The sequence below is a fragment of the Medicago sativa genome, chromosome 2, assembly GCF_051527215.1.
Source record: "Medicago sativa cultivar Bolivia chromosome 2, Bolivia_mono, whole genome shotgun sequence".
Lineage (NCBI taxonomy): Eukaryota > Viridiplantae > Streptophyta > Magnoliopsida > Fabales > Fabaceae > Medicago > Medicago sativa.
The window spans coordinates 49,902,269-49,928,053 of record NC_140750.1 but is presented as its reverse complement, the minus strand read 5'-3'; the positions used below and the strand labels follow the sequence as shown (position 1 = coordinate 49,928,053).

The following is a 25,785-nucleotide window of genomic DNA, read 5'->3' as shown; positions in this document are numbered from 1 at the left end:
TAGTGCTGGTATGATCGCACCTGAAAGTAAAGCGTTGTAATTGTATATATGCATTTCTAAGTTTATTTTTCAAAAAAGACATCAAATTACGCTAATTAATGAATAGAGTTTTAGGTTGCGTTAATTAACGAAAAAATTGAAATACAATCGAAGTTTAATTTTCAAAACAACGTAAAATTACGCTAATTAACAAAAAGAACACGAAATTTTCGCAAAAAGAGGTGCAACACAAGGACTTCCCAGGAGGTCACCCATCCCAGGCTAATTAACAAAAAGAACACGAAATTTTGGCAAAAAGAGGTGCAACACAAGGACTTCCCAAAAAGAGGTGCAACACAAGGACTTCCCAGGAGGTCACCCATCCCAGTACTACTCTCGCCCAAGCACGCTTAACTGCGGAGTTCTAATGGATCCGGTGCATTAGTGCTGGTATGATCGCACCTTAAAGTAAAGCATTGTAAATGTATATATGCATTTCTAGGTTTATTTTTCAAAAAAGACGTCAAATTACGCTAATTAACGAATTGAGTTTTAGGTTGCGTTAATTAACCAAAAAAAATGAAATACAATCGAAGTTTAATTTTCAAAAACGACGTAAAATTACGCTAATTAACAAAAAGAACACGAAATTTTGGCAAAAAGAGGTGCTTGGGAAAAAGAGGTGCAACACAAGGACTTCCCAGGAGGTCACCCATATTTTGGCAAAAAGAGGTGCAACACAAGGACTTCCCAGGAGGCTCGCCCAAGCACGCTTAACTGCGGAGTTCTGATGGATCCGGTGCATTAGTGCCGGTATGATCGCACCTGAAAGTAAAGCGTTGTAATTGTATATATGCATTTCTAAGTTTATTTTTCAAAAAAGACGTCAAATTACGCTAATTAACGAATAGAGTTTTAGGTTGCGTTAATTAACGAAAAAATGAAATACAATCGAAGTTTATTTTTCAAAAACGACGTATAATTGCGCTAATTAACAAAAAGAACACGAAATTTTGGCAAAAAAAGGTGCAACACAAGGACTTCCCAGGAGGTGCAACACAAAAACATATTTCTAACTAATTATATCATTAACAATCCAAAAAAAAAACAAAAAAAAACATCATTCAGACATTCTACCAAACACATAGTGTGCAATTTTCAAACAACTAGGTAATCTAACAACTTCTAAACTCTAAACCACCACATTGTACTCTAAACAACATCTAAACAACAATTCCTAAGTTAATTCATCTCTAACAATCATAAAAACTAACATGCAAGACAATTTTATAAAAACCCAAAAATGTTAATTTTCTTCAAAAAAAAATCTAAAATTTCAACCAAATAATGTAAAGAAGTAGGATAATCATCACTTACTTGATATTGTGGACGAAATTGGCTTTGAATGACGCAAGAATGATGAAATTCAGATTTGGGGGTGAAATTTTCGTGTTTTGGGAAGTTTTGAAATGAGGGGTCTGTGTGTTCAGTGTTGCTGTTAAATGACTTAAGTAACGTAGCGTGAGTTAACTCACGCTGCGTGACTTAAGTCACGTTAAAATCATAATTGGCGTGAGTTAACATGCATAGGGGTATTTTGGTCATTTCATTTGGGAATGAGCAAAAACTTTTGGGTAGAGCAGAATTCATTCAATTTCATCAATTCAAACATTGCCCAAATGAATGGTTTTTTCTTGATTAACATCATAGTCCAGTCCTCCCATATCAGGTTCACGATTCGAAATTGGTCATACATACCCAAAGTGAGGGTCAAAGTGCCACTTCTCCACCACCATCAGGTACTCTCAGAGATAACATTATTGTGAAGCATTGTGATCATAGCGTTATAGTATTCTCTTAAATTTATTATTTTGGTCTATAGTAACAATTTAGCTTTGCACTAATCGTTATTTTACATTGATTGACACACACTAAGTTAACTAACGTGCTTTGTTATCAATGATTCTTGTACTATATAGTCAAACAAAATCCAGAGCTGGTAGTCAAGATTTATGCATAGAAGTTCTGAGCTCAATTAGATCTTTAAATTAAACTAGGGTTTAGTAGGAGATTTTAATCCTAATCTATGAAACATTATCAATAGACAAGGATATCGGACACGACACCAATACACAAACATTCGTAATAATATGATAAAATAGAATGAATATGCATTGGTGTTGCTGTGTCTGTAGGCATTGACACATGTCAGACACACCTTTAATCTAAAGTTTCGGCATTTCATAGGTCCTAATTAAGTTCTTTTTAAAATTGAACAAGATAAGATACACATTGTTTGAACATTGAGACAAAGTTGAATGGAATTGTTCTATGCAACCAATAATCTATCATTTTAATCTCAACATTAGATATATATTGCCTTAAAATGCTCTACACTGAGAAAACTAAAACTTGTTTAGACTCAAAATTTTCGATGTAGGGATAAATATGATGAACTGAAAAGTACACGGAACAATTTTCACATAGACTTAGGCGTTGTTTGCGAGTTTGGAGGGGAGGGGAAGGGAAGGCTTATAGGGGTGGAAAATATGACGAAAAATGGAGAAATCTTTCAAAAAAATTAAAAGAGTAGGTTTTTAGATAATGATAAATTAATGCATATGATTACTATATTCTTAATTTTTAAAATAATATAACAACATAGATTAAATTTGAAGAATTCATATAAACCCTCCAAAACCCCCCAAAACCCTCCTCCAATACAATTTTTTAGTTCCCCCAAATGAGGAGGGTTTAGTATTATGAAGAAAAGTTAACCCCCCAAAACCCTCCCCTCCCATTTTCCTCTATTTCATCCACTTGCTCATTCATTTTTCCCAAGCCTTCCCCTCCTTTCCCCTCCAAACTCGCAAACAAAGCCTTAGTTTCCTTTTCCTATATATGCTGGTGCTGTTTCTGTACTTGGAACTCTTTTTCTTAGCAGTTCATTCAACAGTAAAACATTACATTCTTCACATTCTCTTTCAATGCAGGAAGTGGCCTAACAGCTCTATCTTTTGATCTCGCACCTCGCAGTTTTGCAATCTCGGGATGGTCGGGTTCCATGTAGCATCGAGCTCTGTAGGCTGCCAAATGAGCATAGTATGCTGGAGGCACTGCAGACAAAACAGACATTTATATACGGTAACAGGAACTAATTTGCTTTGAAATTTGATGCATACTATATATTAATCAGTGAAGTTAGTTGTACAAAATTTTAATATTTTATAGTTTTATTTAAACAAATGTTTGTAACGACTGTTGACGGTTAGTATCTGAAATGAGCATTACCATGTAGATTATATTTTATTTACGATTAGCAATAGCAAGATAAATTACCTACAGAAACAGACCGCGTACATCTTGCATAGCTGCAATCAAAACATTAGAGGTTACGGTGTGCCATGTTAAGAATAGAGCAGACAAATTCAAGATGATAAATAGAGAAACTATTTACGTGTAGCATAAGTTGTTAGTTAACGACTGAATCTCATCCGGACTGAAATTGTTCTCATCCCAGAGGACATGATAGTGCGCTGGTCTACTTGTACCCTGTAAATTGTCAATCACAACATAAATTTGATGTCACTATATATGCTAGACATTTTAATGGTTTATAACAATGTGAGGCATATTGCGACAAATTGACTCGCAATATGAATCCTACTTTATGAAGAAATTTCAATGTCATTTTCATACCTGAATTCCTGCATGACTGCATAAATAGAAATCAAATTCAGTAGGATGACATATCTTTGAATCCACCACAGTACCTATACATTACAGTTAGAGACGCAAAATCATGTAGACTTACACATGGATATTCTAGAAGCTGACAAACATAACTTCTAGAAGCTGACAAAAGCAAAACCAATTTACCAGGTAAGATGTTCCCACTGGGATCAGTGCTGTTTCTGTCATCATGATTGTTTGGGAAGAGTCTAGTGTGATTCCGTTTTTGAACCACAACAAATGTTACCGGAGGTTGGTAACTTGGTTCCAAAGACGCACAAGCCTACACATCACAAGAATGTAAGAATTGTAGGATAGCATAGTCAATATTGGATTTAGCTATATTGAGTTTTTTTGTCCAAGTACCTTTCGGATGGCATCAAGCTCATACAACAAAACTTGGTAGAACTGTCCTTCACTTACCCCATCCCTGAAAATGTTGGATAACACTATAATTAACTTCTCATTCATAATTTTCTCACAAAAATCAGTAGAAAATGCTAGAACAGATCATTCCTACCTGTAAAATATTATTCTCAATGGTTTTTGTCCAGTTGCCCTTTTAAACGAGAGTAAAAGCTCCCTGCAGAAGCACAAATTAAATAAAGCCAACGCCTAAGGGGAATCTAGGACTTAAAACGAAGAGAGGAAGTAAAAAAATCTAAAAAGTAGACGTGTAATTTTACCAACATAGATTACAAACATATGTGCTGTTCTACCTAGGGTAATGGTTCAATCAGTTAAACTATGGTTTAAATGGATGGCAAATGAATAAATTACCGGTTGAACCAGTTGCAGTTCAATTGCAGTTCAACCGGTTGAACTCTGGTCAACCGAACTATGGTATAACCAGGATCAAACGAACCGGAGAATGGTCTGGATTTTCAAACATTGGTTAGAACTTAGAAGAGCTTCTACTGAAGTACCTGATCATACCACCATAAACCACTCCCCTCTGTGGATCTTTCCAAGATTTGAAAAGATCTTGGATGAGTTCTTCACGGTGAGGCTGAGCGCAAACCAACCCTGCATACTTTGTTACTTCTGGCCAGTCCTGAGAGGCTACAACCTGGATTAAAAACAATCATTAAATATATTGAACAGTGGGAGTCTCTGGGTTGTATTGGTTCGAAGTGCTTACAGCAGCGATGGATGGGCAACTATCGTCTCCGGATTCTGCATGAGTTACATCAGCTCCAAATATTATTGTTGGAATATCACTAACCAGTGGAATCCTCCAACTTAAAGCATCCAAAAGTACCGTGTTTCTTCCTCCCATCTAAAAGTTAATTCATTTGTTTAAAAAATTAAAATGAACACAATAACTACAGAAAAGAGGATCGAGCCAAGGGGTTGAGTAAATATTTTAATGTAGCATGTAGCCACCATAGAATAGATCAATTAATCTATTAATAATAACAAACCTTGACATTGATTTTTAGTGCAACATTTGCCAAGTACTGTCTATTAATCTTGAATACATATTTTGCAAGGCAGCATTGAGAAATCAGCCCCAGATCTGTTTCACAGATTCTTTTGAGATCACCTGGATAAAGAGTTTGTTTTTTTAATACAAGCTCAAAATAGTTTTCTCCAAAGAAAATTTGAAATAAAATATGGATAACGAGAGAAATGCTAAGCAATTTTTTCAAGTAAACATGTGAAGAAACAAAATAGTCTGGAAAACACAAATTTAAGAATGGATGCTAGAGCAAAGAGGGATGTACCAATTTTATAGGCATATGCAAGAAAGAAAGGTGAAAAAGAAGAAATATTAAGCAACTATCACCTCTTAACATTTCTATAACTATATGCAAGCTCCTTCATATGAAGGATAAGAAATAATGCTAATGGATTTGAGTCCTAGAATCATACCATATAAAGAAAGGTGAAAAGAAGAATAATTAAGCAACTATAATCTCTTAAATTTTCTATAACCATATACAAGTTCCTTCAAACAAAGATTAAGAAGTTGTGAAAATGGAGTTGAGTCCTAGAGTCATACCATACAAAGAGCCATTATTGTCTGGAAGAATGGCAATTAACAATTCTAGCTCTTTACCATCAAGTTTGTCTAGAGCAGTAGTATGTACATACTTCAAAGCCTTCTTAACCTGATCTGGTCTTGCTGAATATACAGGAATCACAGGCTCTTGACTAAATTCCTGATGAGGGCAAATAACAACATTCAAAACCTTTTCTCCCCGGATAGATAATTTAACATGAATCAGTTGATACTACTGTATTCCTTCACAAACATAGATTAAGAGGGCGATTTGAAGAGCTTATTTGCACTAATCTCATGACATAAGCACTTTGTATCAGTATTTACTGTATAAATACATTTACAAAAATAAACCACGGCATGCTTATATACTGTCTTCGACTCATTTCAATAAGCTCCCTAGGGTAGTTCATGAATGAGTGGTTATTAGTTTTTTAGAATAACTAATTGAATAATCGCTAAACTAAATTATTTATTCAAACATGCGGTTGGCATACACGATGATATACAACAGAAGCTGAATTATTATAATTGGAAATTATTTGGCAAAACTACTCCTGCAGTCCTGAACTTAATTTTTGGTAACGATTTAATCCCTTACGTTTTTTTTCCGTCGTCATTTTGGTCCTTCACCCATGCTTCGATATGAATTTCAAGCTTCAAATCTGTGGTTTTCTTTCCCTGTGAACTCTTAGTCTTAAATATATATTATGCCCCAAAAGAAAACCATAGATTTGAAGCTTGAAAATTCATATGCAAACACGAGTAAATGACCAAACTGGCATGAAAAAAAGATTGAGGACCGGATTGTTACCTAAAATTAAGGGATCACGAGAGTAATTTTTCCAAATTATTTATCTTCAAACAATTTGTTTCTAAAATTGAAACTTCGCAAACAAGGGCATAGCCAAAGTCTGAATCTTTACCATGCCTGTGATTTGACACATTTGAACCAACTGTTGGCAAAATCCATGAGCTGTACTTTCTTGTACACTTCTTGAGAAATTGATGCATGCCCAATATCTTACATTACTTCCATTTATAACTTTCTGCATTGAAATTAGTAGACTTACAATTAATATGGAACAAGTAATTTTCTTTCTATCTTCATATAAAAAAAAGTAATTTTATTTCTCATATATTAAAATAAAAAATTTACTGGATAATATGTTCATGTGAGAGCTGACCTTGTTCAGCATGTTCCATTGACCAACTTGTGGCAAGTGTTCTTTCTCTCTTCCAGAGTCATGATATTTCAACTATAGAGATAAAAAAAGAGCCAAAGATTACTTATATTATAATGACAAAAACAAACAAGTTAGGAAAACACTTAAATAATGAGAAAATTACCCAAGGAGAAGGAAGAACCCGAGCCTCCACTGATGCAAGCTTGTTATCTATGCTGATGCCAAACTCCTTTGCATATGGATTATTTTCATAATTGTTTTGTTCAATTGTCTACAATTGAATAGGGAAAGTTGTAGATTTGTAAAGCAAATGAAACACTACTTTTATGTTTGAAGAGGAAGAGCATACATGGTTAAACATGAAGTTACCATGATTGCTGTTATTGCAGTTGCATTTCATGCACATAGCAAGGTCCTAATATAACTATTCATTTTTTTATCATATTTAAGTAAGAAGTATACACTGACTTTGTTGAATGCTAATCTTCGTTGTATAACTCCAGTAACTAACTATCTTGAGATGGGTCTCTCCTACCATTGTTCCATCTAAAAGACTCGAACTTATGTGATCCGAGTCTAGTTCCACTCAGATCAATGTAATGTTGGTTTATAGTAAATATATTATGTATAGTTTCCGATTGACTCAGATAAATAAAATAAAATAAAATAGAAGGGAGAAGATGGAGGGTGATTTCAACAACCCATGATAATGACCTGTAAAATGTCTGTTTCTTGTTCACGGGGTCTCTGGCATGAAAATTTCAACAAAGAAGTTATTTGCTTTTCATTCAGCCCTTTTGTTTGTCTTTGGCCCCTAACTATCTTGCATGCCTGGGACAAGATTCACATGAAATCTCAATGGAAGACCATAATAAAATAAGAAGAATGATGTGATTAAAATCAAAAGCATAGCTTACCTCCATGGGCAAATAGTTCAACTTCCTTTGACTTCCTACTTGAAGGCAAGGTAAATGAGAATATTTGATTGTATATCCATACATTTCTTGAAAATAATCAACTACTGATTTCATGTTCATTTGCTCATCAAGAGGAAAACTGTTCATGCAGGGGAAAGAAGGAAGCAATCATTTCTTAAGAGGTCAGTCCTAAAGAAAAAAAACAAGTTCAATTTGCTTAATGTTAATTAGCCATACATAAGCTCCCTTGTTGGTTGTGAAGTCAATCCTGATATTCTGTACTTTCTTCTGAAATTTCCTCTATGTGTGACTTCGACTTTTACTCCCCTTAGGGCCTTTTTAATCTGCTTGCAAGTGACACCACAAAGATTATGCTGGTTAGATATTGCTCAAATGTTTCTCTGAATTTGAGAGCTAGAGATATCGCCAATTGAATTCTTCAGTTTGACTGGTTAAATTGAACAAAGTTTGAGCTAAACACTTGTTTTATAGTTTTATTTATATTCTGCATTTGTATTACTATCACGTAGAGTCCTTGCTTTGGTAATATTTTAATCCGAGCTCGCTGGCTATCAAGATATGAGTAGAAAGCTAAGGATTTTATAACTTATTAGGCTATACATAAATTGATTCGTTCATTTTTGGTGGATGATCTAGATGGTGGAAGGGAGAACACCCCACTGGTCTAATGGTGAGTGAGACCTAAAATAAATTTCTTGAGAGCTATTTGTACTTCTAAGTGTGTTGAGCGTTCAACAATAGACGATGTTTGTTTTGAAAATGTGTTAATAAATCGGAACATCTCTCACTCTACAAGCTGATTTTGTAAGGTTGAGTTCAATGCAACTCAAATTTTTATGTGATATCGGGTTTATGAAAGACCCCGTTGGCTATATAATGTCTGTTACCCAATTCACATTCTTGATTTCTAGTTCCAGGCAGAAATGTGGTGTGTTAAGAGTCTCATAATGGTGAGATATGGTCTGAAAAGTGTTTATAAGTAGAGCAAAGTAGTTTTGAGGGTTGTGTTAGGTCCAACACAAATTTTTAAGTAAGCAAAGTAGTTTTACGTTGAACATTTTGACCGGTATAAACCACCAAATTGGTCTTGCTTCTGTAAGCTACTCTTAGTACATAACTGTAAATATTTCAAAATAGTTTTCGTTTTTGTCAAATGTTTCTTGCAGATTTTTTTTTTTGTTGACAAAAACAGAGGCTAGTTTGAAATATCAATAGAGCCGGGAACTAATCTAAAGTCAATTTTGAAGGTTGTGTTAGGTCCAACACAAATTTTGAAGTAAGCAAAGTAGTTTTACGTTGAACATTTTGACCGGTATAAACCACCAAATTGGTCTTGCTTCTGTAAGCTACTCTTAGTACATAACTCTGTTAATATTTCAAAATAGTTTTCGTTTTTGTCAAATGTTTCATGCAGATTTTTTTTGTTGACAAAAACAGAGGCTAGTTTGAAATATCAATAGAGCAGGGAACCAATCTAAAGTAGCTTAGAGAGACAGAGGTCAATTTAGTGTTTTACTCATTTTGACTCTCATGAAAAACTTGTCGTTTCTTAAATGAATAAACAATAAAAAAAAAAAGGTACAGGGTAGTTAAGTTTTTTGAGGCCTAAAGCCATTGTTTCATCTGCCTGGGCCATGTGAGAGCATAGGTTATGCAGGCATGGACCTATTTGACATAACTCATGAGTTTTTGGAAATAATGATTGCTTAGTTGAAAAAGAACAGACAACATTCAAACCTTGACACGATCTGCATCTGACAATGGTTTGGAGTGCACATCTTTCCCAAGAATTTGAGCAACGAAGTCAATTACAGGTAGTGGTTCAATAAATGCCATTGATGACATATCTGAATGTAAACAATAAACCATGAATTAAATAAAGTTTAATGACAATGAAAAGGAAATACATAGAATTTTTAGGCTTATGAGTTGTTCTTGACAATAGTTACCTACTACGTTTCAAAATATATGTCGTATTCTTTTATCATTCATATGATTTATTTTAACCATATTTTTTAACTAACATATAAATACAAATGTTAGCATGTAAGATGTTGTTCGATTTGTTAGATGACTAAAAATATTAACGGTCTAAGTTGTGCATTGACATATGTGAAGTGGTTGACTGCGACATGTATTTTAAAACGGAAGAAGTATAATTTTAGATCACAATCAATGAACCAAAAATAAACTTAATATACAACTCTAACCAATGTTTAGTGATAATCCCATCTGAGTTGGCCTTATACTCTGGTAAAATCCACGCCATGATTCAATGCCACCACCAAGTTGATGTGGTTTCCTCAAATCAGGAGAATAGAAATTTCTCCCAATTGATATGTAACTAAGCAACATAATCAAAATCAACAAAGGTTCAAAAGGAGGCAACTCATAATTTTGAAAAAGAGCAACAACAACAGCAAAGTAATGCTGAAAAATGTACCTTTGAGCTGCAACTTCCTTCAAAACAATGTCAAAGACACTAAGTGCTTCTTGTGGAGTGTCCACTTGTTTCCCACTTAGAAGTTCCCTAAGTTGTTGCATTCTAACACTTGTTGCAAACTTGATTCCCACCTTAAATTCTCGTTCCCTGTAATAACAAAAAAATATCCAAACTCAAACTCGTCGAGGCATACACATTTCAATAAAGACGGAAATTGATTGTCTGCAGTCACGCAATCACACAGTTGCAAATATGAATTATTCTTTGAAAGATTTGTCGCTTGGTTTTAAATCTTGATTCACAACCCTAATGGCGGCCACAATATAATGTCTTCAGAAGTCTTCGCAACGACATCACAACATCAATTGCAACCACATTTGCCAACATTTTACCACAATTAAAAGGTTTCGATGAAACTGAAATCATAATTTTAAAACCATGATTAGACGATCTACATTTAGATTTCGTCTTTTGGATCCATTTCACAAAATCAGTAAACAATCAAACGACTAAGATTGTCTGATCACGTCGATTGTGATTATCCCAATTGCACGAATCCAAGTCGATCGAAACAATATAAACATGGAACAAACAATTAATTAATTAATTACCTGGTACCGCCGGTAGCATAATCTTCTTCACTCAATATCACACTGAATTCTTTGTATGTAAAAGGAAGCAAACCAGCAGTGTAAAGATTTCTTCCTCCATCATACACAGGGAGCCTATTAGCTAAATCAGTGTTCTTATGAAGCCTCACAAGCTCAGATATAACAGCCTTTCTTGTTTTACTAGAACAAACTTCAGGAATTATTTTCACCTTCACAAAACAAAAACATATTTATGTATGTAAATAAATTTGTAATAAATGTAGCAGTTTGGCGTAGATTAGACTTACATTGTAATGGCTTAAATCAGAGACAGATATATCTACAAGAAAATGGTTAGCTTTGATGAGACACTTAGTACCAAGTTGGCCATAACCAGGCCTGCAAGGAAACATAAGGCTCTTCTTGCAAGTTGTATAGGGAACCAGCTTTGAATCAACTCCTATTTCTTGTGATTTATCTGTCTTGATTTGGTTTCTTCTCTTTTTGCTCTTTCTTCTACGTTCTGTACATTTTTGTACAGGCCTTGATTTCACTTGATACTCCTCTGGGTCCTTCATTTGCATTTGCAGTGTAGTTCTGTGGAAAACACACGCAACCATTTTACCACATATATATAGAGAAAGTAAATAATACACAGGTTAAAATAAGTTTTACATTAATATTTTTTTCTTCTCTCCAGATTTTAAAACATATTTACCCATGGTAAATATTTTTTTTTATATGATGATGACATGACTAAATGTGATTAATTTTTAAATAATTATTAGATGTCAACACAAGGACATGTTCAACTCCTATTGCATAAAAATGTGCGTTTGATTTCTGCTACCGATGTGATGATGCATCTGATAGATAAAATATAAGTATTTTTGTAAACACTCTTTGAGTCTTAAGACTTTCTCTAATTTTAGATTAGCACTAAGACTCAATTCACTTAAACATTTTTAAATAAAGTACAAATATTTCTGCATTAGCATTATATTATTGTTGTTGTTGTTGTTGTTGTTATTATTATTATGGGTAGAAAAAAAAAGAGATTAAATGAGGTACCCCGTCCATGGTTAGGAAGATTCACTAATTTCATTGAAAATGTCTTGTCAAAAAAATTTCATTGAAAATGTACAATAATATACTAATTGTGGAATTGAGAAATAAAACTCAAGTCACAATTAGCGTGACCAGAAAATCTAATCATTTGTGCCAACCACAATTGGTTGATAATATTATTTTTAGTAGGTTAATATAAAAAATAAATATAAAGTGTCATAGGAAAAGAGGAAAACAGAAAGATGACAGATTTCTGGTGGGAAAAAAACGAAAGAGGTTTTATGGCACAACAAGTTCCACGTTTTAACTAAAAAACAGTTTTTAAACTTAGCACTGGTTTCCAATGAAGGGTATGAAAAGTACGGACAATACTTGGGTGCCATTAATGGCACCGTGCCATTAAATTCTGGTCATTGATGGCACCCAACACACACACAATTGTGGCAATGTGTGGCCCTGATCTAATGGCATGGTGCCATTAATGGCACCAAAGTGCCACCCGAAAAGTACAAGGAGTGGGAAAGAAAGGGAACTTTGTAACGGTTACAAGGCTGAAAAAAGAGGGAGGAGAATTGTCATTACATCAAATATAGACAGTGTTTTCCTATTCCCCTAGGTGCTGCTGTTACTTCTGTATATTCTCTGAAAAGATGGGAATAAAATAAAGTGACTTGCATATGAATATACATATACATGCAAAACGAGGAATGGCCTACATAACCAATGTTTTCATGTAACCATTTAGATCACAACAATAGGCTTCACTAGAAATAAAATTTGCTTTATTTGCTTCTTGCTATGCTTTAATTATTTGGGATGTGGGTTCAATAGTTAGGATCCAAAGGTCCTTTATTTTGTGGTCCCAACAAAGGATGTTTTGGATTTTATTACTCTATACTATAGTCTATATTGCTCCAAGTTCTTGAAAAGGACTGCTTGTTTAATTTCCTTGCATGTATAAATCCCTTTTGTTTACTCTATACTATAGTGCTCCAATGTCTTTGATTGTGATTTAGTCCCACTTCAATGGGTTTGTTTTAAGAGAGATGAATCATGATCCAATGATTTTCCCAATTCGATGTTTGGTTCATTTTTTTTTAGCGTTAATCCTCTGATTCCCGGTGGAAATGAGTTGTGAGGTAATGATAGTCTGACCAAGAATTGTTTCATCCTTGAATCGAACTAAGGTTTTCCCGAAATGTTTGGTTCAATTTTTAAAATATCATGCATAACTTCGTAAAAGTGTAGATTTAAATTTCAACATTTAAGGATATACTATTGCTTGATAATCTATATGCAAGTTCTACTTTCTTCGAAATGAAATATAATAAAAAAGTTTAAAAGTCCATGTATGTTGTTAAATATTTAGTCTAAGTACATCAACTTCTCACCCATCATTTTTGTTTATATTTCATTTCTAAAATAGTACAATAATTGATTTCATTCAATCCACATTTTCTTTTGTGACATTATTCAAGTCACTTTAATACCAAACATGTGAAATCTAACAAACTTATGAGGAGGTCTACCTTACCTAAAGATTTTTGTAATGAACAAATAAATCCCTTTTACATCTATCACTATAAAAAAAAGTTTTGAACTTCCACCCAAGTTGGATTAGAGTGACAGAACATAAGGAACCAGTTACCACTAACAAAACAGACACAAACAAAATTTGAAGATATATAAGGACAGAGTATGCATGAACATGCCATAATGGCTGGCAAATACTATTGTCAGTTGTACGTGCACCTATGGTTAAGACACTGCAATTTTTGTCCAACAAATACATAAAAGTTATGGTCATGGCCCTAGTTGTCTTTGGTTTTGGGCTATTGGATGCTGGTTGAGATAAGGTATATATTTGGGTGAGATATTTATCGTAGAAGTGAAACTCATTAACTATGTAGCATCAATTAAAGGACATGAAGAACAATCATGTGTCCTGTCCCTTTCAAAGGTTTCACAAAATGGACAAAACATCCTTACAAAATTATTTAACAGAAAAGGTTAAATTCCAAATTTTGATTGTAGAATTGTAACCAAACTAGACCACTTAGTTACTACTCTGTCTTTATTCTTATTAGTGTGGTTATTACCAAAAAATAATTTGACATTGTGAATACCTAACCATGTGGAAGTGAAAGTTAGAATGGAAAAAGTAAAAAATAAAATGTAATATACTAACATGAAGAATTTCATGATTAGAAAAGTAACAATCAACAAAACATGAATTAAATATGAATTTTTAACCGCTAAAAATATAAAAATTGTTATTTAATTCATTTTTTTTAAAAAATACTAATATTATTTTTTTTTTGTGAGATTTTTATAATATTATAAACTTTTATGCAAAATTTTATTCAAAAATATGAATTCTACATATGAATTTACTTAAAAGGAGGGATCAAAAGTGAAGATCGAAAACTTTTAAGAGACTAAAAATCGAAGAAATTTTTTAGAGGAACTAAAATGAAAAGTTGGTATATTTATAGGGACCAAAAACATATTTATCCCTTTATTTATTTATAATTATGTAAATAAATACAACTATTTAATATTGCAATACATTTTTTGTCAAAAAAAATATTGCAATACATTTGATATATATATATATATATATATATATATATTGAAACTAAAAGAATTGAATAAAATATTATTGTGATAAATTATTTTAATATTCTGCTAAAAAAATAAATTAGATATTAATATTTGAATTTTTAAATTATATTGAATAGTAGTCAAACTTATATATAAAAAAAGAAAATAATGATGTATATAATTTGGTTTCATAAATTAAAATATTGATAAAAGAACTAAAATATAGAAAAATATTTTAATTTTAGAAATTTATTAAAGAATAATTTCATATAGATTTTGTATATCTGATTTGATATAAACATATTCTTAATATTTGAGAGTTGAAATTCATAAAAAATAGTTTAGCAAATAGATCAATATTTTAACTTATATATATTTTTTTTTACTAAAACTTTCATAAAAATATTTTGAGGTGAAAACTTTCATATTTTTTTTTTTATAAAAACAAAACAATATTCATTCATTCAAATTGATAAAGACATTGTCCCCGTGAGCATAACTCAGTTGGTAAGGAAAATCCATAATATATGCAAGGTCTGAGGTTCGAACCCCGGACACCACCAAAAAATTGATAAAGACATTATTCAACATCTTTAAAAACGTAAAGGATGAATCTGCGAACAAACTCACAACATCCAAGTTAACAACAACATACAACATCAAAATAACCGATGCCTCCAGATTTGCAATGTCAACGTCCAAATCATTAATTAAATAACTAATTTTCAATACGAACTAAATGAACACTGCAACAATACGAGAAATCAATCAACACTACACAAGACGACGAATAACAAATTGCCATACTCAGAAGACGAAATCATGAAGAAAAAACCTAGATGAAAATCATTTATTTAAGTTGAAATATAGATAAAAAGATGAAGAAAGGTGATTTATGAAAATCCAATCAACACTGCACAAGACGACAAATAACAAATTGCCATACTCTGACGACGAAATCATGAAGAAAAAACCTAGATGAAAATCATTTATTTAAGTTGAAATATAGATAAAAAGATGAAGAAAGGTGATTTTGGATCAAAAATTGACCCAAAACCATCCCCTCAATGAAGGAATCAAACAAAGAACTTAGAGAGAGAAAACTAGGATATGCTTGTTGGAAAAAGACGAGGTAAGAGAGCACATGTGAATTTTATAACTTCCAAAAATTCTAAAGAAGCAAACCCTAGTTTCTAACTTAAGAAGAAGAACTGTATTTTATATGAATTTAATATTACTAGAATACTTATTTCATTTTTTGAATATAAGTTAAAAACATTATCGTTAGTTTAGTTCAGTTGGTAGGAACATTGCATAATATATGTAGAGGTTGGGTTCGAATCTTGAACACCCCAATTATTCATCTTAAGAGGTTAATTTCAAACTAATATGTTTGTTTTTTTAAACAAAAAGGAATACGAGTTAAAATCTTCATGGGTTTGATTTACGGGTTAAAACCCCTTTATAAACATTCTTTAAATTCTAAGATCTTTTATGTCTTGAACTAGAAGACCATCCCCTCATTCTAATTTATACATATAAAGAAGAATACGACTTGAAGTTTATTATATTGTAGAAGTATATTTTTTAATTGGATTTATTATTTTTGAAATGGATTTACGTAAATATATTTTTGATGGAAAACTTTCGTGAGGCTAAAAGTCAAATAATTTTTTTAGAGGATTAAGTTAGAAAGTTTAAATATTTATAGGGACTAAAAATATATTTAATCTTAAATTTTAAACATTAAATAAAACACTCGAACCCAAATAGTTGTACTTGGGTGACAAATGAACTTAAAAAAATGACAAATTATTTAAAAGAACTCAAATTTTTATCCCCAAGCCAAAGTTTCCCATAACTTTTCCATAGAACAGAGGTTTAACAACATTAAAAAACTAAATAAAACAGTTGAAGAACAAACTTTGTGGTAATGAATTTAAACCCCCTTTGAGAATTGAGATGACATGTAAAAAAATGACCATTTAAGCCATTTTAATTTAAAAAATATCCGCCCTTCCCATTTTTGTTTTTTGAAAAACCATATTTTTTTTTAAAAAACCAATAAACAAAAACAAAAATACAAGGAGATAAAATATTGATTTTTTTTTTTTGTGTTAAGTAGCCTAGTTGCGAGAATTCACTTAAGTGGGGTGTCCGGAGTTCGAACCCCAGTCCCTACATATAATAATGCATGTCTCCTCAACGGAGTTAAATTCACTGGGACAAAATATTGACTTTTTATTTACAATAGAGAGGAGATAAACTCTTACAAGCAGTGATGTGAAGCAAATATTTTTTTCATCATATATTTTGATACTGCAGCCAATGTTCTCTTGGTGCTCTTTGGTTAGTGTGTTTTTTCCTTCATTTTGTCACATCTAAATGTAATTGCAGCATGTGAAAATACCCAGGCCCCTCTTCAAACAATTATTGTTCTCCTATCTGTTGGGTTTTGTTCTTTCTGGTCATAATCAAGCAGATTTTCAAACCATTGTTCTCTTAAATTTAATTTTTGAAAAAGCAAAACTCTAAACAATGTGAAGGCCAAAAATGTACTAAGATTTTGTCTCTTTTAAATAAATGGGGAATTCAGATGTGAACATGTCACTATCGATTGATAATTCTTTGATCAGATAATCTAATTGTTTACCCGATTCAGCTCTATATCTCTGCTCTAAGGGGGGACCCTACTAAGATTATGACCAACACTACAATAGACAGAAATTGGGTAATCTTTCCAAGGAAAGGATATTCATTGCTCATGAACGTAGGCAAAAATAAAGTGAAAAAGGTAAACATAATTGACAAATTTTTGAAAATGGCAAACCCACAAATCGTAATTTTAGTGACTGCTTTAAGATATTTTTTTGCAGTGGCGGAACTGGGGGGTGGCAAGGGGGAGCCACCGCCACCCCATTATATCTGTGAAATTACAATTATACCCTTTCTTCTTCTCCCAACCAACAAAGCATCGCCGATCCACTTCCAGACAACCACACCACACCGCCGCGGTCCAACCACCGCGACCACTCACATCCTTCTCCATCCATGACCGGAACATCCTCCTCCATCTTCTGTGTTGTTTAAAGAGCTATCTCCATCTCTCTCCACAAACCCTAATTCTTGTAAATTGTAAGGTAATGTGAAATTGAATGTATTTTCCTTCAAATATGATTATTCTCTGATGATTACATGTTTTTGATTGATTATTTTCCTTAATAGTTTGAAAAAGTATAGTTTTTTTTTTGTTGATGTTATTTAAGTTAACTGTTAGTTGTGATAATTTGTTCTATAATTTTTGTTGGTTTTAATCAATTTTAGTTACCTCTGATTGTTTAATTTATGGTTTTTTCAAGTGTTGGTTTACTTTGAGTTCAATTATCTCTCTGATTTTTGCTTTTTAGCTATTGTTCAAGTGTTTTTGAATACATATTTCATTCTCTGGAATTTGGGTTGTGGTGTTCAAATTTGTGAAGAATTGTTAATTTTTTCCTTCCAGATTCTGTTAAAATAGATTTTGGAATTGTGGGTATGAATCTAAAACATATTTAATTCCTTTGCAGGCATTAGTACTTGATGGGAAGCTTCAGAGTGCAGAACCAGATGAGGTATGTTAACTTTGATATTTATTTTTTTCCTTTCAATTTCAAGTGGTTAAAATTTAATGTATTAATGTTTGATGGAAGCAGGAGGTGGTTGAGTTTTGCAAATCATACTTAGTTGTAAACAAGGAAGCGTTTCATGACTCGAGACTTGAAGTCGTCATCAATGATGCAAGGTCACTTACTAAGATTAATTTGATATTACAGCTATAATGATTATGATCATTGCTAAAATTTATACTTTTGATGTTACAGGGCTGAACTAGAAGGCAAAGAAGAGAGGTATGATGTAATAGTTGGTGATTTAGCTGATCCAATAGAAGGAGGTCCTTGCTATAAACTTTACACCAAAGACTTCTATGAACTCTCTCTCAAGCCTGAAGAAAGGTGGAATATTTGTGACACAGGTAGGTGGTGGAAGATATACTTGTGTCACTAATATGTATGATTAAAAACATGATAAGGTGAAAGAAACAGAATTCAAAATGTAATATTGTTGTTATTATTCTTATGCAGGCAGGGCCTGCTGGAATATTCAGCCACACACAAGTTTTCTCATGTATTTACAACACCTTAAGACAAGTATTTGTTAGTAACATGTTTTCTTCATGTTTGCAGATGTGGTGCCTTATTCAGCTCATATCCCATCTTATGCTGATATTTGGGGATGGGTCCTGGTAAGTTTATATATTATTTATTGATGATAAAATTTCATTTTAATACAAGTTCTTATGACCAAGTCTAAGTATTCTATGTTTTTTTTCTCCTTGGCCTATAACAGGCTTCAGATTCTCCATTGGACCTTAGTGCTGAAGAATTAGATATCAGAATGAGACAGAGGATTGTTGAAGAGAATAGATATCTTGATGGAAAAACATGTGTCGGAAAGCGTAAAGTGCGTCTTTAGATATGTAGTTTAAATTTTGAATGATCGGTTTTTGGTTTATTTTGAATGATTTATATGTTATATTTTAGTTTATTTTGATGGCGGGATGACGGCCACCCCAAACATTTTTGTCTGGCTCCGCCACTGTTTTTTTGGGTTACAATTAGTTTAAGATATTGATACATAGTTTAAGAAATAAAAAAATCAGACTAAAACTATCTTTAATTGTTAATATTTAATCATTAATAATATATTTTACAAAATGACATAACTTCTATTACTAATCTCAATTATTCTCTTTTCATGTTCCTAGGAAACAACTCGGTTTCTAGATTCAAGAACACCAAAAGAGTATTGAAAGGTCTATGATTCGAACACTGAGAGCTAACATAACCCGCATAATCACCTATGATGATTTTTTTAAAATAAAATTTCCTTTGATGGTTGGTGTCAATTTAATGGACGAGTCTATTTTCAATGCATATATTTCATTATAAGTACCTTACAAAAATAAATACAGTTTTTTTAAGGGAAAAAATTAAATTACAGTTAGTATATAAGGGTATAATAGCAAACATTGCTTAATTATACTTGATTTTCTAAACAACCATAATTTAGAGAAAAAAAAACTTAAAATTTCGTGTGGAAGGTCATGAAGTGGAAGAAACGACACAATATTTAGTTTTTGAATGCCCTTTCTTTAGTAAGATGTGGTAAGACGTTTTAAGTTGGTCGAGTGTTAGATAGTGTTTGATAACGCATTAGGAACCTTTTCTCGTGTCCGAATGATTTTTGAATGTGATAATATATAGAAACTAGAAATTGGCTTGGTGAGGAAACACATGTTCACGGGCAAATGAGAAAACAAACACATGTTTAGATGTGCATTGTCTAACAATAGTTATTTATATGTCGTTAAATGTAATGGATTGGTAGAGTAACAGATTTTTTGTTGTTGAGGGATTTGGTAGAGTAACACATGAATATCTTCATACTACATGATTTGGTAGAGTAACACATGAATATCTTCATGCTATATAGATCTACTAAATATCGAAACATTTCTATTTTTTGGTTAGCAGGATTGTAACAATGAGCCAATTATTGATACAATGATTTTCTTGGCCTGGTCATAGGTTAAAGCAAAGGTACCATGATTTTCGTTTGATTTAAAGTTAAAAGAACATGTATTGTTAGTGTAAATGAGTCAAATATTAAAAAAAGTGGATAGTATACATTTTTATAAATATAACAAAATTACTATTTGCATAAAATGTGTTTAATATTAACCTTTCATAATATAAGATAAATCAATTTCTTGTCAAAAAAAAAAAAAGATAAATCAATAAATTTAGGGTAATATTTGAAAAAAAAATACGTCTACTACTTTAAAAGATAACTTGTATTTTGGGAAAATTTTCTTTTCTCAAATTATGTGTATATTAAGAACGAATAGAGTATATTTAGGGCCTGTTTGTTTTGGATTTTTTTTGAAAAAAATCTATTTTTTTGAGTAAAAAATCACTTTTTTAGTTTTTGTTGTGTTTGTTTGAGATTTTTAAAAAATCCATTTTGCTAAAAAAATCATTTTTAGCCTCAAAATGAAAATCTATTTCAAGTAGCTTTTCCAAAATCTATTTTTTTCTTAATGCAAGAAACTCAAGTGTAAGTGTTTCAAATCTCAAAAAAATGATTTTTATGATAGCAGACAAACAGAAATAGCTTTAGATTTTTTTTAAAATTCTCTAAAAAAAAATCTCTAGATTCTTTTAACTCAAAATCTATTTTTTTTAAAGCTGAAACAAACGCACCCTTATTTCTATCCTAGACTTTGTCCCCAACACCATGACCCTATTGGTGACCCCATTCTCACGTGAGGGAAAACGGGTACCCTATTCTGTCCCCGTGTATCCATGGTAGGCTTTTCAACCTTTTTGTATCATTTCTCCAACAAAAAATACATGTTTTTTTTTTTTTTAAAAAAAAAAAATATGTTTTGTAATATGCTTCTACAATCCATGTTGACTACCCCCAAATTACAAATGAGTATATTTTGGAAACTTGCTCTTTAGACATCTATGCTTTACCCACAAACACGTCAAACTATCTAAATACCCCAACGACGATTAATTGTCGTTGAAAATAATTTGGATAGTTTGGGATAACTGTGAGCAAAACATGAATATAGAGTTTGAAAAAATCATATTAACCCATTTTAGTTGTAGCTCTACTAATAGAGTTTCTTCTTTTCTTCCCCTCCCTCATTTTTCTTAAAACCTCTCCCGTCTAGATTGGTCATTATCAAAATGGTATAATTTGTGAAGGTAGAAGTATCCCAAAACAAAATGAATAGCAAATCATTGCAATTACACTATTACTTTCCCACCCTATGCATTACTAACGTGCCCTGTAAATTTTTCGTAAATGCCCATGTGCAATTCGGATTTTAAAATCCAAATTCATCTTTCACTAATTCGGATTTTATAATCCGAACTATGCTTATGTATAATCAACAATTAGAATCTCTCACATTTCAACGGTTTTGAATTTCGTTTTTATAAACAACAAAAAACAAAGTAAAAAATGCTAAAAACCTGTAAAATAAAATCATAAAAATACCACCAAAAAATTCTAAAAATAAAATAAAACTAATGCAAATTTTTTCGGATTTTTCTGAGAATATGAAAAATAAAAAAATAAAAATGAAAATGGGTCTAAATGATGAAATTTTGGATTTTGAGGGGCGGAGTACCGTAAAAAGTTCCTTCTGGTGGAGTCTTGATCCTTGATTTTTTTTTCTAATTTTCTGGTGAAGTGTCGGAGCATTTCGATCAAGTAGCCTGAAAACTAGATTTTTGAATAAAAACAGCTAACAATGACCCAAAACTGAAGGATGAGAGTTAGGAAGATTAATATTGTCCATACAATGACTATCCATGTTACAAACATGTTTAGAATTTATGCTAATACAATTCAGATTATTTAATCCGAACCGTTGTTCCTTTGAAAGAGGGTGTATAGAAGGGGGTGTTCGGATTATATAATCCGAAAAAATCAAGTAACGCGCCCTATTTTTTGAGGTTTTCGAATTATAAAATCCGAATTGGTGAAGAACACATTTTTCACCCTATAACAAAGGAAAAAATGAATTCGGATTTTAAAATCTGAATTGCACAAGGGCATTTTTAAAAAATTTACGGGACACTCTAGTAAAGCATAGGGTGGAAAAAGTAATAGTCTTGCAATTATGGTAGTGCGATTCATTCAGCCCATTCGCACCATTGGATAAACAGGGGCAGAGAGAGATGGTGGCCCAAGTGGGTCATAGCCAACCCCAATTTTTGTCATCCTTCTTCTTATTTCTATGTAAATTATTGTGGCATTTCATTTCACCATCCTCCCTCCCTAACATTCAATTTTTTTTATTGGACTAAATCAACGTGAGTTTTATGATTTATGTGAGACTCACATCTAAAGAGCGGAATGCACTTCAATTTCATCCAATAAAATAGTCGGTTTTTGAGAGAATGTTGCTAGCGTTTTTTTTTTTCCATTTAAAAGTCATGAATCAATTTTCTATTGTTATTTATTTCAAGTTAAAAACACCTTTTATATTGTTTATCATTTTATTTTATCTTTGTATGGGTCTATTGTTATTTATATCAAGTTAAATAACACCTTTTAAAAGTCATGAATCAATTGTCTATTGTTATTTAGAACGCACCCCTGGGAGAGTATAAACATAAAGATTTCATACACATTGGATAGTGACCAATAAAAAGAAACATCGACATTTGACAGAATTGAGGGAATTTAATTGAAGCAAACCTTGTTTTTGACTCTGTATGCATTAATATGCTTTTGCTTGCCACCGTTACCTCTGCCTCCAACTATATATTCAGCTTGAACTGTAATATCAAACCAACGTTCACTTTTTCCTTAGTTAGTTTCCCTGAGCAGAAAGGTAAAAATAAATATTATAATTGGAGTAAATCTAAGTAGGCTTTCAATGAAGGGTTTAAAGAACTAGCATCAACTCCAATTAAGGGTTTAAGATTAAGGGCAACCATATTATTTTTCACTATATGTCACTACATGCATAAATATAGAGCAGCTACTATCAAAGATAATTTATAATTTATTTGAAGTTATGATGGACTTGTATAAAAACTCATCAGAATTTTAAGTTACTTCTGGAAATAACTTATAATATGTTTATAACTAGTTTCCAATTTATTTCTACAAGCTCTTGTGATAACTTATAGAAATTTTATTCTACCAAAATAAACTTATAGAAACTTTATGTAAATATTATAAAAAAATATGAAATTTTTTGTAAATAATTTAAATGAAAACAATTTAACCATATTTTCTCTTCAATTATAAACTTAACTTTTATGTCCTCGTGAGTTTAGCTCAGTTCGTAGGGACAATGCATAATATATGCAAGGTCCGGGATTCACACCCGGCCACAAAAAAAAAAACTTAACTTTTATATTTGATAAAAAAAAAAACTTAACTATTATATAAATGCACATATTATATAACTGCTTATTAAAATTTAGGTCACACAAGCAAGAAAAATGGATATTATGGATTATGGTGTTGCAAGCAAATCTGATCAACCAAAGCTGAAAAATATAATCAAATGAAGCTTCATGCAGTGTTTAGAACAAACCTCAAAAATCAGTTTTTGAAATAATTGGCTGGAGAAAAGAGAGGCTTCACTTCACCATGCATAGCTTTTACCAATTTATGCGAAAATTGCAAAGGAGGATGTGAAGAATGAAATTATGAGATATGATATGTATTTTTATTTTTTTAGGAATGAGATATGATGTGTTTGTATATAAGGAATAAAAGCATGGTTATATAGGGAATGCTTCCACTTTTATGCTATTGATAAACATGGTATGTTTTGAAAAACACTACATTCAGAATTGAGTCTTCACATGTCTTTAATTAAAAAAGGAGCTTTCAACGAGAAAGAGATCAAAGAAGAGCTTTTGGAGGAGGAAAGCGTGCATCCACTTGATTAATTTAAACGGATAGGGAAATGATAGCATTTGGGAAGCAGAAAAGTAGAAACATCATGTGTCAATTAATAATAGGGAAATGATTCTTGGACATGAAAATTTTGAAAAGAAAAAGTTGTTTGATTTTTGTGAGCATTTTATTAAAGAGATCAAGGAAATGTTACATTAAAAGCATCTTCAATGATATTATCTAAGTGAGTTTCATAAAATGCTGAACCGTTTTTTTATTTCTCCTCATTGAAGAACCATGATGTGACAGTGAGGGTACATAGCAAAGAAATGATCAAAGTATTGTAAATAACCTACCGTATCATCAAAGTTTCATAAGAAAAATCATTACAAGTGAGTTTCATAAAAGTTGAGTGCAAGTGAAACGATATCATTAAAAGTGTAAGTTTCATAAAAGTTGTTTAATTTTTCTATCATTAGAGCAAAGAATGCTTGAGTTGCATAAGTGTAATGTGACATTGTGGGAGTCATTTAATATTGGTTATGGAACCAAATTCCAATTTCTTGCAAACTTGTTATTGGAGATGCTCTAACAACTTGTCAAACTCGCCAAAGTTAAGATATCATATAATTTTCCATTTGATGTTTTGATATTGTAATTATGTTATAAAATGGCGATATCTTTGTATCATAGCTTGATTGTCACTTCATCCGTTCATAATGAACTTCATCTTATCTCCATCGACACTCTTTATCAGCCGACCGATTTGTTCACAAAACCTCATAATGCAAGACGTTTCTGCACTTTAGTGTTCAAACTCAAGCTTGCTACAACTACACCCACTTGAGTTTGAGGGAAATGTTAAGATATCATATAATTCTCCACCTAATGTATTGATATTGTAATTACGTTAGTATTAATTAATATTTATGTGCAATTACTTTTTTATTTTTCTTTGCCTAGAATACTATAGTATAATATAGGACCAACTATTTATGCTTGAGACACACAATGAATATACAAACATCTTCTCATATCTTCATTTGTTTCTACGGCCAACACAACAAATTATGTAAGTGTCTTTTATCGTGTGTATATTTTTTTAATTCAGATCTGGCTCAATATATTTTATTTGTAGATGAGGCCTAAGCAAATATTAATATATGAGGCATTTTTAGTCTATATAAGAGCTCTTTTCGTTTAAAAATCTAATATAATATTTTTTTAGAAAGCCTAAAACGAGGGTTTTAGTAGCCTTACTCTTAGGCCAACCCTATTTTATTTAAAAGCAATTAAACATAATGTAACAAATTTTAGAGTTTGAATTGTTAAATGAGTTTGAACGGTATATCTTCACCCAAACCTTAAGATGTAGTTAAATAAATAAATCATCTCATTTATATATTGATTAACATCTATTTTTTAATTCAAGGTGAAATTTCTAACCCACACTTACGAAACAACATATATAGAGTACAACATATGTAGAAACAACATATATAGATATCACATCTAATCTAACTCTCAATAAGAATATATAACTGGATAGAGGAGAATAGTTGGATGCATATATAAGAAGATATAATAATATGCAAAGGTGTGAGATTCCATAAATACAGAAAAGAGAGAAGGGGAAAGAGGTGTGTGGGAAGTGGTGAGTGGTCTGTCTCTGCCTTCCTCTGCTGCAAAGTTTAATGTTAGTGCATTTGCATTTTGCAAGAACTGTGCTTGTGGAATTGTGAGAATACTAATAAAGAAATAA

General features: G+C 31.9%; 1 protein-coding gene, 1 long non-coding RNA gene, 1 other non-coding gene and 1 pseudogene across 5 annotated transcripts; 2 read left to right on the top strand and 2 right to left on the bottom strand.

Moving 5' to 3' along the window:
* Window positions 1-325: 325 nt before the first annotated feature.
* On the bottom strand, window positions 326-443 carry LOC146947182 (5S ribosomal RNA). Its single transcript, XR_015029349.1, has one exon. It is a non-coding gene; the product is annotated as a 5S ribosomal RNA (ribosomal RNA).
* Window positions 444-2,271: 1,828 nt separating this feature from the next.
* On the bottom strand, window positions 2,272-23,903 carry LOC146947179 (protein argonaute PNH1-like). 2 transcript variants are annotated; one of them, XM_085744819.1, is made up of 26 exons: window positions 23,716-23,903; window positions 22,866-22,989; window positions 12,525-12,584; window positions 11,183-11,471; window positions 10,896-11,104; window positions 10,285-10,431; window positions 10,052-10,185; window positions 9,579-9,688; window positions 8,058-8,164; window positions 7,821-7,959; window positions 7,618-7,734; window positions 7,067-7,174; window positions 6,904-6,975; window positions 6,643-6,765; window positions 5,717-5,876; window positions 5,136-5,257; window positions 4,853-4,990; window positions 4,638-4,780; window positions 4,232-4,294; window positions 4,078-4,141; window positions 3,859-3,994; window positions 3,679-3,752; window positions 3,437-3,531; window positions 3,319-3,350; window positions 2,865-3,095; window positions 2,272-2,472 (listed from the first exon to the last, which is right to left on the bottom strand). In XM_085744819.1, exons 2-25 carry the CDS (start codon window positions 22,886-22,888, stop codon window positions 2,929-2,931), a joined length of 2,832 nt encoding a protein of 943 aa, XP_085600945.1. In that variant the 5' UTR covers window positions 22,889-22,989; window positions 23,716-23,903; the 3' UTR covers window positions 2,272-2,472; window positions 2,865-2,928. The 2 variants fall into 2 exon arrangements, with proteins under 2 accessions (XP_085600945.1, XP_085600946.1); XM_085744820.1 differs by lacking the exon at window positions 2,272-2,472 and having other exon boundaries at window positions 2,853-3,095; window positions 3,679-3,694; window positions 23,716-23,855.
* Window positions 2,995-8,163, top strand: LOC146947181 (uncharacterized). The gene is made up of 3 exons (XR_015026915.1): window positions 2,995-3,123; window positions 7,745-7,870; window positions 7,972-8,163. It is a non-coding gene; the product is annotated as an uncharacterized LOC146947181 (long non-coding RNA).
* On the top strand, window positions 15,657-19,160 carry LOC146947180 (thermospermine synthase ACL5-like; annotated as a pseudogene). The gene is made up of 8 exons (XR_015027981.1): window positions 15,657-15,678; window positions 17,409-17,686; window positions 18,113-18,157; window positions 18,239-18,327; window positions 18,407-18,558; window positions 18,668-18,828; window positions 18,933-19,046; window positions 19,127-19,160. The product of XR_015027981.1 is annotated as a thermospermine synthase ACL5-like (transcript).
* Window positions 23,904-25,785: the final 1,882 nt, after the last annotated feature.